The sequence below is a fragment of the Gadus macrocephalus genome, chromosome 11 (genome assembly GCF_031168955.1).
Source record: "Gadus macrocephalus chromosome 11, ASM3116895v1".
Taxonomy (NCBI): Eukaryota; Metazoa; Chordata; class Actinopteri; order Gadiformes; family Gadidae; genus Gadus; species Gadus macrocephalus.
In genome coordinates this window covers 6,817,060-6,829,559 of record NC_082392.1, presented here as the reverse complement: position 1 = coordinate 6,829,559, position 12,500 = coordinate 6,817,060, and the positions used below count along the sequence as shown (strand labels likewise).

Here is a 12,500-nt window from a genome sequence, read left to right as displayed (position 1 = left end):
TCAGTTACTATAGCTTTCATGTAGTAACTTTCATTCTCATATATTGAGTTTCATTCTGAGTTCCTTTCATTATGATTGATTTTGATAATCATACTGTATTTTGATTCCCATACAATCGCTTTGATTCTCTGTTTCTTTAATCCTCAGTTACGTTGGCTCTAATACAGTCGCTTTGATTCACACATGCACCAGCATGAACACAAACACACACACACACACACACACACCACACACATGCAGGCATTCCGATCCCGACACACACACACACACACACACACACACACACACACACACACACACACACACACACACACACACACACACACACACACACACACACACACACACACACACACACAAGCACAAGCATGCAATCATTCACACAAATTAGTTTGATAGATGATCGATAACCAAACTTAGCAAAACAAATGATATCTATACATATATGTAATGATTCTATTTGCAATAATACTCCTTCTTTCAACGTCGTCATTCTGTTTTACTCGATTTGTTTCTTCTCCAGCTTTGGTGCAAAAGTATTCCGACACCTTTAATTCTCAGTTACTTTTAATACAGTCTGTGGTTGAGATATTGTCTTGGCTCTCTGTTGAGGTTGGTTTTGGGAGGATCAACAGGGAAGCCCACACATAAAGGTTGCCAGCCAACTCATTTGTACACGCGAAGGTCGCAGTTAAACCTCCTGACCGTCATGTTCTTCATGTTTTATCAGCTTTTTGATTAACTCCACATCGCGATGGGCCAACCTGCAAGGGATTCAATGAACTCCCTCTAACAGGCATCTGGTTTTCACCTCACGGATAGATTTATTTTATCATTAAACATTTTCAACTTCACTTTGCAGCTTCGTAATCCAGTAATAAACCGAAAGACATTATGTGTAGATTTATTTAAGTACACACAGGTGTGTGTTTGGCTGGGAAAAAAATGGAAAGGCAAACGCTTACATAACTGATTCCTTTCCCGTCTCAGATACTTACTCCACCCCAGCATGCGCTCGGACATCACTGGCGGACATCGTGTTCCTGTTGGACGGCTCCTCCAGCATCAGCCCGGAGAGCTTCAAGGAGATGCTGCTCTTCCTCCAGAAGTTCATCCAGAACCTCGATGTGGGCGCAAACAAGGTGCGTGTGGGCGTGGCGCAGTACAGCGACCAGCCTTACAAGGAGTTCCTGCTGAAGGACCACATGGACGAGGCCTCGCTGCTGGACCAGGTGAGCAAGATCCAGCACCGGCAGGGAGGCACCTTCACGGGCCAGGCCATCACCTTCCTCCAGCAGACCTTCTTCACCCCAGAGGGGGGCAGTCGCGCTGCGGAGCGTGTGCCCCAGATCGCCGTGGTGATCACAGACGGGGACTCGTCGGACGACGTGCTGGAGCCCGCGCGGCAGCTGCGACAGAAGGGGGTGATCGTGTTCGCCATCGGCGTCGGCGGTTCCAATGCGGCAGAGCTGCAAGGCATCGCCAACCGACCGCACGAGCGCTTCCTGTTCAGCATCAACAGCTACCAGGCCCTCCAGCAGCTGAACGACAGGCTGCTGCAGATCCTCTGTGTGTCTGTCAAGGACAAACACACTGGTATGGTGGAATCTCTGCCACATACACCAGCATGAACACAAACACACACACACACACACACACACACACACACACACACACACACACACACACACACACACACACACACACACACACACACACACACACACACACACATGCAGGCATTCAGATCCAGACACACACACACAAACACATACGCACAAGTATGCAATCATTCACACAAATTCGTTTGAAACATAATCGATAACCAAACGTAGCAAAATGAGTGATATATATACGTATATGTGTCATGATTCTATTTTCAATACTACTACTTCTTTCGATGCCGTCATTCCGTTTTACTCGATTTGTTTCTTCTCCAGCCTTGGTGCAAAAGTTTTCCGACATCTACTTCCTGGTGGACAGCGGCCTGAGCACGACCGACTTCCAGCTGATCAAGACAATGCTGGCGCGCCTGGTCAACCAGCTCAACGTGGGAGATATGGCCCATCGCATCGGCCTGGCCCAGTACGGCCGGGACACCAAGGTTGAATTCCTAGCCAACCAGCACATAACCAGAGAGAAGTTGATTGCCAACGTCCGGCGTTTTCGTGCGAGTCGTCTCCAGGCCAACGAGCAGCGCAACCTGGGTGGCGCACTGACCTACGCCGCCAATAACTTCTTCAGCACCAGGGCAGGAAGCCGCGAGGACTTGGGCTTCCGGCAGTTCTTGGTGGTCGTGTCCGGGGCCAACTCCAGCGACAGCGTCTACCAACCGGCCCGCCTGTTGAAGTCCGAGGGGGTGACGGTGATGGGCATTGGCCTCGGCTCCGGCATGACGCACCAGATGAAGACAGTGGCCACTGCCCCATACGTTTACCAGTCTGCCAACATCGTGCCCGTGCTGAAGGCGGCGTTTGAGGCTGAGGAAGAGCGTGCCGAAGTAATTGAAGGTGAGGATGATGATTATCAATGATCATGGTCAATGGTCAATGAGTGACTTGAGGTCAATTGTGTCAATGTGATATTGGATGTTTGAGTTAATTCCATCCGTTTTTGTGAATCAGTTAATTATGAAATTATGAAATTCAAAATTATGAAATGATTTAACATAGTCTTAACCCCCTCATTTATTTTCACAGATTGTTTAGAGGCCAGAGTAGCTGATGTCGTCTTCATTGTGGATGAGTCGGGAAGTATCGGTGGTACCAACTTTCAGTTGATGCGCACTTTCCTGCAGAAAATGGTGGAACGCCTTGACGTCCAGCCAAACAGAATACGGGTTGGCATAGTCATGTACAATGACAATCCTATGGGCCGGGTCTTCCTCGACACCTTTAATGACAAGAATGAGATCCTCCAGTTCATCAAGATTTTGCCCTACCATGGAGGAGGCACCAAAACAGGCCTAGCACTGAATTTTGCTCGCCGGAAAGTCTTTGTGAATGATCGGGGAAGCCGGAGAAGCCAAGGCGTCCAGCAGGTTGCAGTGGTGATCACTGATGGAGAATCTCAGGATGAGGTGGAAAAGGAAGCGGCAGACCTGCGTCGTGATGGGGTCACGGTCTACGCCATCGGAATCAAAGATGCGAACAAGACCCAGCTGGTGCAGATGGCATCCCACCCTGCGAAAAAGCATATGTTCATTGTCGATAGTTTCACCAAGCTGAAGACCTTGTTGAAGACCCTGGAGAAGATTGTGTGCAGCAACATCCTCCATCAGTCGTTTACAATCAACACAAGAAGAACATTTATCAAAGAAGGTTTGGGCCTGCTTTTTTCCAGTTTAAAAGTTATCATTGACGTTTCAGTTCTTGAATATCTATAATGTTGGATATGGATTTCAGGACCAGCTGAGAACTCGCTACACTATTGCAATGGTATTAGTCCAAAAATATATCAATTCTAAAACATTCTTTGTTTTATTTCTCCAGGATGTATGCAAACAGACGAAGCCGACATATTCTTTTTGATCGACCAATCAGGAAGTATTTGGCCCAACGACTTCACAGACATGAAGAAATTCATAACTGAGTTCCTTCACACCTTCCGCATTGGCCCAGACCACGTCCGCATTGGTCTTGTTAAATATGCAGACTCGCCCACCTTAGAGTTTGACCTGACCACGTACACTGACAGCAAAACCCTGGAGAAGGCAGTGTTAGACATCCGACAGGTCGGCGGCGGTACCGAGACCGGACGTGGCTTGACCTTCATGGAGCTCCTGTTTGAGAGAGCAGTGAAAACTCGCGGGCACAAAGTCCCCGAGTACCTAATCGTCATCACGGACGGGAAGTCAACTGACGAGGTCAAAGTTCCTGCCGGAAATCTGAGAGCCCATGGCGTCATCATCTATGCAATCGGAGTGAAGAGTGCAGAAGAGGAAGAGCTGAATGAGATCTCTGGAAGCCCGAAGAAGACCTTCTTAGTGAATAATTTTGATGCCCTGAAGCCAATCAAGGATGACATTATCACTGACATGTGTTCACCAGATGGTAAGGACATTTCTCTCCATGTACTTCGAAACAGCCAGTGGACTATTATTCCAGCATTTGTTGAATTTGTAAAGGTTCAATGTTGTGGATTGATCCAGTTATAATTTAGGTTCTCCGTCATTGGTGTTCTTGAAAAAAGCAAGGTTTTAAATGTGTTTCTTGTCCACAGCCTGCAGGGACATTCCAGGGGATCTCCTCTTCTTGATCGACAGCTCTGGAAGCATCCGATCAGACGAATACCAGAAGATGAAGGACTTCATGAAAGCCATGATTGGCAAGTCTCAGGTTGGACAGGAAATGGTGCATGTGGGAGTCATGCAGTTCAGCACCATCCAGAAGCTGGAGTTCCAGCTCAATAACTTCTACGACAAAGGAGACATGTTGAAAAATATTGACGACATGCAGCAGCTGGGCGGAGGCACGCACACGGGCCAGGCCCTGACCGAAGTCTCCCTGTACTTTGACCTTGCCAGCGGGGGTCGTCCGGGGATAAGACAGAACCTGATTGTGATCACTGATGGCGAGTCCCAGGATCAGGTGAAGGGGCCGGCTGAGGTGTTGAGGCAAAAGGGTGTGACCATCTTCTCCATCGGTGTGGTCAACGCCAACACCACACAGCTTCTGGAGATCAGTGGCACCGACGAATTTGTGTTCACTAAGAGGGACTTTGATGCCCTGAAGGACTTGGAGAGCGAGCTGGCTCTGCGTCTCTGTGAGAGAGGTGAGACAACGCTAGGGTTGATGCTGTATATAGTGGTAGGAATTACACTTGCATATTATACTCCAGTAGATATGCAGGTATCCCTCAGAGAAACCATTTACAATTATACAAATTCAAGTAAACAGTTTGATGATTTATCACTGAATACAATTTTGGTGAGTTTCAAATGTTTTTCATTTGTACTAAAGCGGTAAAGCAGAAAGTCAATATCTTCATGAACGTACAATATCCCCCAAAGTCCTTCGACCAAATCCGATATGATAATTCAATGAACAATGAGGAATTCTTCTGTCTGTTCCTTCAGAGTGCAAGAAGACGGAGGTGGCAGACATTATCTTCTTGGTTGATGGCTCCACCAGCATCACCGACCAAAAGTTCAAGAACATGCAGAAGTTCATGGAGTCCATCGTAAACGAGACCTCCGTCGGCGTGAATATGACGCGTTTTGGCGTCATCCTTTACTCCAGCGAAGCCGAATCCAATTTCACCCTCAAAGAGTATTCCTCCAAGAGACAGGTGTTGAAGGCCATCCAGGCGCTCGAGTCCCCGAACGGAGACACCTACACAGGCAAGGCCTTGGCCTACACACTGCAGTACTTTGAAGAGAAGTATGGCGGCCGCCGGGCCTCCAAGGTGCCCCAGATCCTGATGGTGATCACAGATGGTGACGCCACCGACCCAAACAACCTGAAGGCTCCATCCGTGGCGCTGCGTGAGAAGGGCATCAGCATTTACAGCATCGGAGTGGAGGGTGCCAACAAGGCTGAGCTGGAGATCGTGGCTGGGGAACCCTCCAGGGTCTTCTTTGTGGACAACTTCGAGGCCCTGGACACCCTTTACAAAAACATCTCCCATATCCTCTGCAGCGACACCATTCCTGGTAACTGTCTGTCATTCTGTCTGTCTGTCTGTCTGTCTGTCTGTCTGTCTGTCTGTCTGTCTGTCTGTCTGTCTGTCTGTCTGTCTGTCCGTCCGTCCGTCCGTCCGTCCGTCCGTCCGTCCGTCCGTCCGTCCGTCCGTCCGTCCGTCCGTCCGTCCGTCCGTCCGTCCGTCCGTCCGTCCGTCCGTCCGTCCGTCCGTCCGTCCGTCCGTCCGTCCGTCCGTCCGTCCGTCCGTCCGTCCGTCTGTCCGTCCGTCCGTCCGTCCGTCCGTCCGTCCGTCTGTCTGTCTGTCTGTCTGTCTGTCTGTCTGTCTGTCTGTCTGATACTAAATGATTGAGGGTAATATAGTCAAGGGGTTGTACTGTAGAGTACAGAATATAATACTGCAATGTAGAGTACACTATAGTATATTATTAATTAGTGTCGTTTTTATTGTTAGTATATTGTGGAGAATTGTATAGTATAGTGATGAAAGTAGAGTATAGGGTGTAGTATAATGCACGAAAGAGTAAAGCATACACTATAGTAGAATATAGAGAGTATACAGAGTAGGGTACTTTCGAATTAGTGCCTAAAGTGTTCAGTACCGTAGAGCATTGACCTAGACCCTTAAGTTCCTCCATGTGTTCCCAGTGTGTAAGAAAGAGAAAGCGGACCTAGTTTTGCTGGTCGACACATCGGAGAGCATCACCGACGCTGACTACAGCACCATGAAGACCTTCATGACCAACCTCGTCGGCAGCTTCAAGATCAGCCAGGACCTGGTGCGTGTGGGCGTGGCGCAGTTCAGCAGCCAACCGAAGAAGGAGTTCTACCTGAACCAGTTCAACACGGAGGAGGAGGTGACCAAGAACATCCTGGACATGGTGCAGCAGAAGGAAGGAACCATGATCGGACGCGCTCTGGACTTCATCAAGAGTTACTTCAAGACGTCCGCCGGGAGCCGCATCAAGAGCAGCGTCTCCCAGAACCTGGTGTTGTTGACGGACGGCGAATCCTACGACAACGTGGTGCAGGCAGCCGAGGTGCTCCGGGAGATGGGCATCGAGATCTTTGTCATCGGCATCGGCGCCGTCAACAAGCTGGAGCTGAAGAAGATCACAGCCAACTCAGACCGCATTTTCACCGTCCAGGACTTCGGCTCACTGGCCAAGATCAAGCAGAAGGTGGTGGAAACCATATGCGAGCCCGGTTTCCAAAATCATACATCAGATGGTGAGAATACATTCATGCCTTTCAAGTCTGTTCTTCTGTCTTTCTCGCTGTTTGGTATCTGTTGGTTCGCGATAGAAATGAAAAGAACTTAAATCGTCTGTTTCCGGGAACTGTTCCATTGAGAGATTTGGATTCACCTATACCCATCTCTCTCTCTCTCCCTTCCTCTCTCTCTTTCCCTCTTCCTCCTCCTCTCTCTCTTTTTCTCTCTCTCTCTCTCTCTCTCTCTCTCTCTCTCTCTCTCTCTCTCTCTCTCTCGCTCTCTCTCTCTCTCTCTCTCCCTCTTCCTCCTCCTCTCTCTCCCTCTCCCTCTCCCTCTCTCTCCCTCTTCCTCCTCCTCGTCCTCCCTCTCCCTCTCTCTCCCTCCCTCTCTCTATCTCAGCCTGCAGTATCGATGTGGCCATTGGTTTTGACATGTCCCAGCGCTCCGGGTCCCAGCTGCTGGTCAGCGGGTTCCCCAAGCTCCGGGCAGCCCTGCCGGAGATCCTCCACTATGTGTCCACGCTGAACAGCCTCTGCTGCGTCCAGAACACGCCTATCGAACCCAACATCGCCTTCAGGTTGGTCGGCGAAGACGGGCGTACCCTGGACGACTACAACTTTGAGCCGTTCAGCGAGGCGGTGGTGAAAAAGGTCATGAACCTGCAGATGTCAGAGACCACCTTCTTCAACACAGCCCTGCTCACCTCCTTCCAGGAGAAGTTCAAGACCCAGTCCAATGCCGGCGCCAAGGTACTGCACAGCAGAAGCGAGCGGGAACACTTGTCATGGTTGGCCAATAGTTGTTTGTCTGTTGAATGTTTCCTTCTAAACTTGTTTTGGATGTTTGTGCGTGTGTGTGCCAGGTGCTCGTGGTCTTCACAGATGGTTTGGATGAAGATGTCATGAAGCTAGAGCATCAGTCTGAGCTGCTGCGTCTGTCTGGTGAGGCCAGGATGCACATGGGACTCTGTGTACTGCTGCAGACTACTGAAACCGCCAAACTCTACAAAAATATCTCTTGCGAGTTCATCTTTAAAACATAGAATTTGAATCAATTATACCTGACTTTATTCTCCCTTCTCTTTCCGGTTTACATATTTGTCTTTCTCTCTGTGTTCCTCCCTCTCCCTCTTTACATATATCTGTATCTTGCGCTCTCTCTCTCTCTCTCTCTCTCTCTCTCTCTCTCTCTCTCTCTCTCTCTCTCTCTCTCTCTCTCTCTCTCTCTCTCTCTGTATCTTTCTATCTATATCTATCTCTCTCACTGTGTCTGTATTTGTCTCCCTGTTGTTCCGGTCTGTTCCTACCTGCCTGTCTGCCTCTCTCTCTCCCTGTCGTTCCTGTCTGTCTCTCCCTGTCTGTCTGCTTCTCTCTCCCTGTCTGTCTGCCTCTCTCTCCCTGTCGTTCCTGTCTGTCTCTCCCTGTCTGTCTGCCTCTCTCTCCCTGTCTGTCTCTCAGGGGTGAATGCCCTGCTGGCGGTGGCGCTGGACGGTGTGCGTGACTCCAGCCAGATCCAGATGGTGGAGTTCGGTCGAGGGTTCGGCTACAAGGTCCCCCTCAGCGTGGGCATGCAGAGCGTGGGCAGTACCTTGCTCAAACAGATCGTGAGTCCACCTTAAACTAAACTATACTAAACAGATCGTAAGTCCACCTCAATCTAAAGTGAACTAAACTATTCAGATCATAAGTCAACCTTAAACTGAACTAACCAATTCCTAAGTCCACCTTAAACTAAACTAAACAGCTCATGAGTCCATCTGAAACTAAACTCAACTATACTTAACAGATACAAAGTCCATCTTAAACGAAACTATACTAAACTAAAAGTATTCTTGTTCCACAACTGTACATTTCAGATTCTCATTCCTCTCTCTCTCCCTCTCTCTCTCTATCTCTCTCTCTCTCTCTCGTGTCCAGGACGCCGTGGCCGAGCGAGAGTGCTGTGGTGTCATGTGTAAATGTTCGGGACATGAAGGAAGCCGAGGCTCGCGAGGATCCTCAGCTGCAAAGGTGAAAGGTCACCGCCAGAGATCTGGAAGCACTGGACAGACTAAACTATTGACGTTTTAATGCTTCACACATTCTGACAGCATTACCCTTTAAATATACAACACAGACAGTGTCATTATTATGAGTATAAGACGTACACAGATCTCTGTATCAGAGCATTAAGGACCACCACCACCTCAGTAATCAGCTACTGATGTCATAGGGGAATGGCCTCTCGAGGTCATGAGGTCATAAGCTACTGATGTCATGGATGAGCTAAGATTGATGATGAGTCCAGAGGTTATGATGTCAAAGTTGTTGATGTTAATGGAGATGAGGTCAGAGGTGATGATGTGTTTAGGGGAAGATGTAATGAAGTTATGAGGTCAAAAGTGATGGTGTCATGGACGAGATGCAAAGTCACTGAGACTATACGATTATTATCGTCATCTTCCAACATGAAACCACTGACAGCTATCCCTCTTTGTTATCACAGCTTTCATATCTTTCCGTCGGAGCTAAGGCTAGGAAGTGACACTGCTGTGTGCACAAGGCTCTAGGAGTGGTGATGCTAGCTCCGGCCAACGTCGATCCCGGCTCTCCTCAGGGCCAGCAGGAATCAGTCCTCCTCCATCACACCCATCTCGCCCTCTAGCCATTCAGCTGCACGCTTCTGTTTTACTTCCGGAGCGTTTGAGAGGTTATCTAAGGTTATCCCTAGGCTGCTGGGAGGACTGTACAGTGGAGGAACACGTCTGAGCAGCAACACCTGCCATGGTCTTAAAGGAGGAGGAGAGACCGGAGCCTCAGAGAGTGGGGGAGGGATGAGAGCTATGGCAATGGCAATGAGAGCTATGGCAATGGCAATGAGAGCTATGGCAATGGCAATGAAATTCTTTAGTCTTGGGCTCCTCCAACAATGCAATATAAGAGAAGTTATAGGTATATGAGAAACACAAGTAGGAAAGCTGAGACTTAAATAATAAAAAATAAATGTAATAATAATAATAATAGTAATAATAATAAAAAATAAGTGTATAAGAGGAACACAAGTAGGAGAGCAGGGACCTAAATGCTAAACTAAATAAATAAATGTCAAATGTAAACAGACGTGTTTATCCAGATGTCGACTGGTATAGAGTGGCAAGTTCTAAAATGGCAAGTTATAAAGTGTCATAGTGGTGAGCTAGGTAGCTTAGGAGTTCAGTAGTCTTATGGCCCGTGGGATGAAACTGTCCCTGAGTCTGGTGGTGCGAGACCGGATGCTGCGGTAGCGTCTACCAGACGGGAGCAGCTGAAACAGTTTGTTACTGGGGTGATGAGGGTCTTTAATAATCCGGTTAGTCTTCTTCCTGCTGCGCTGAGTGTAGAGGTCCTCCAGAGAGTCCATAGTAGAGTCGGGGAGGGGGGAGGGGTAGCAGTAGAGTAGAGTCCATAGTAGAGTCAGGAGGGGGTGCAGTAGAGTAGAGCCCATAGTAGAGTCAGGAGGGGGTGCAGTAGAGTAGAGCCCATAGTAGAGTCAGGAGGGGGTGCAGTAGAGTAGAGCCCATAGTAGAGTCAGGAGGGGGTGCAGTAGAGTAGAGCCCATAGTAGAGTCAGGAGGGGTTGCAGTAGAGTAGAGCCCATAGTAGAGTCAGGAGGGGGTGCAGTAGAGTAGAGCCCATAGTAGAGTCAGGAGGGGGTGCAGTATAGTAGAGCCCATAGTCACAATGCAATGTACATAAAAGCCTTCAAAAGAGAAACAACACATACATTGAATGCACATTTATGCAAAATCACTGTCCAACACTTTCCTGGGACCAGATGGTTCTACAGCCGCCGGGGCGAGATGTGGACAGGGGGTGCTGGGGTGCCCCGGGTTCAGCCAGCCAATGGGGTTGTAGGATTAGTGGGAGGGGTGCCGGGCATTTCAGTTGAAGCGTGGCAAAAACACAAGACAAGATGGTAGATTAGAGCCAGTAGAGAAAAGACCCTTTCATGGGAACAGTGGTACATGAAGTAACATCAATGACTGAAGGACATGCCAATAAACAGCCTGTGTGTTTGTGTTGTCTGTTTTCAGGGGGGTCCCGGACCTAAAGGTCATCCAGGATTCCCAGGAGAGGAAGGGACTGCCGTAAGTATTATGTTTCCTAATATAATTATTGGTCAATACAAATATTCCAATTCCTGCACACCTGTTGAGTCAAATAAAACTGAAGAGCATACAATAACATGAGCATGCACACATTACATGTACTTTATGACAGTCATAAACATACATAGCTCACAGCCTAGCATACTCTCAGAGCCTGTATCAGCCTTTTCTTCATATTCTGGTTTCCGTTGGTGTCGAATACAACACTATGCTCAACTGATTTTCTCTACTATTCAAAAAACAACATTTCCCATGAGCCTCAGCGGGATGCTTTGTTCAGCCTTAAAACTAACTTTCTTCTTCTGCCAAACTGAAGGAGTCTTGATAAGCAAAAGAAAAGGAAAACATTGCACGTCACAGCTGGGAGATTAGAGTAGTCTTAATATTTATGTTGCAGTTGTTCTAGGCGGATGGAAGAACATTCTGGAGACTGTATTTCAGCTCTCTCTCTCTCTCTCTCTCTCTCTCTCTCTCTCTCTCTCTCTTTCTCTCCCGCAGGGCGACCGAGGCCATCCCGGACCCTCAGGGGCCCGAGGAATCCAGGGATGCCCAGGGACCAGAGGACAGAAGGTGAACACACAGCCCAGATGGACAGACAGACGGACCACAGCACCACTTATCCTGCTACTTTCACCATTACAGCTATACTACATCTAACCCCACCATTACTATTCATAGACAGACTCATAAAAGTACTTCTACTCATGATAGAAGTAATAGACTTGAGTTGTGATCGTTTTGTGGACGTCTGAAAGACAGAGATGGTTGGCAAAGTGTGTGTTTCATCTAGTTCTGTGTTTTTTGATTGACAGGGCAATCGGGGTCACCGTGGCGACAAGGTGAGTGTCTGAACCTTCAGGAAATTCTTCGTCTTCCGTTCATTAGTCCAGGAAGTGAAGTCAGGGATTGGCTATCACAGAGGAATGTTGGGACAGAACTCTGAGAGGAGGAGGTAAGGAGCTGTGAGGTGGAGGGAGGTGAGAGGAGGAGAAAGTGAGAGGAGGAAGAGGGGGTGACAGAAGGGAGGTGAGAGGAGGAGGAGGAGGTGAGAGAAGGGAGGTGAAAGGAGGTGAGAGGAGGAAGTGTGATGAGGAGGTGAGAGGAGGAGGAGCTGAGAGGAGGAAGGAGCTGAGAGGAAGAGGATGTGAGAGGAGGAGGAGGTGAGAGGAGGAGGAGCTGAGAGGAGAAAGGAGCTGAGAGGAAGAGGATGTGAGAGGAGGTGAGAGGAGGAGCTGAGAGGAGAAAGGAGGTGAGAGGAAGAGTAGGTGAGAGGAGGAGGTGTGAGGAGGATGTGAGAGGAAGAGTAGAGAGTAGAAAGGAGGTGGGAGGAAGCGGATGTGAGAGGGAAAGGATGTGAGATGAAGAGGATGTGAGAGGAGGAGGAACTGAGAATAGAAAGGAGGTGAGAGGAAGAGGAGGGGAGAGAAGGAGGAGGGAGATGGATCATTAAAAATGACGAGGTAAGAAGACGGGGAGAAATTAGGAGGTAAGATCAGAGGTGAGACTAGGACGAAAGGGAAAAG

At 48.6% G+C, this 12,500-nt stretch overlaps 1 protein-coding gene across 5 annotated transcripts in view; it reads left to right on the top strand.

Annotated features, from left to right (window-relative positions):
• The window catches only part of LOC132466987 (collagen alpha-6(VI) chain-like), a 39,642-nt gene that overhangs the window by 13,514 nt on the left and 13,628 nt on the right, over positions 1-12,500 (top strand). For all 5 annotated transcript variants that reach the window (XM_060063979.1, XM_060063978.1, XM_060063976.1 and 2 more), the window contains 14 exons: positions 991-1,596; positions 1,941-2,510; positions 2,700-3,320; positions 3,492-4,052; positions 4,222-4,773; positions 5,078-5,653; positions 6,288-6,869; positions 7,252-7,601; positions 7,715-7,793; positions 8,310-8,455; positions 8,769-8,861; positions 10,903-10,956; positions 11,476-11,547; positions 11,790-11,816. In XM_060063979.1, coding sequence (XP_059919962.1) covers positions 991-1,596; positions 1,941-2,510; positions 2,700-3,320; positions 3,492-4,052; positions 4,222-4,773; positions 5,078-5,653; positions 6,288-6,869; positions 7,252-7,601; positions 7,715-7,793; positions 8,310-8,455; positions 8,769-8,861; positions 10,903-10,956; positions 11,476-11,547; positions 11,790-11,816 — 4,889 coding nt within the window. The remainder of the gene's footprint in view (positions 1-990; positions 1,597-1,940; positions 2,511-2,699; positions 3,321-3,491; positions 4,053-4,221; positions 4,774-5,077; positions 5,654-6,287; positions 6,870-7,251; positions 7,602-7,714; positions 7,794-8,309; positions 8,456-8,768; positions 8,862-10,902; positions 10,957-11,475; positions 11,548-11,789; positions 11,817-12,500) is intronic.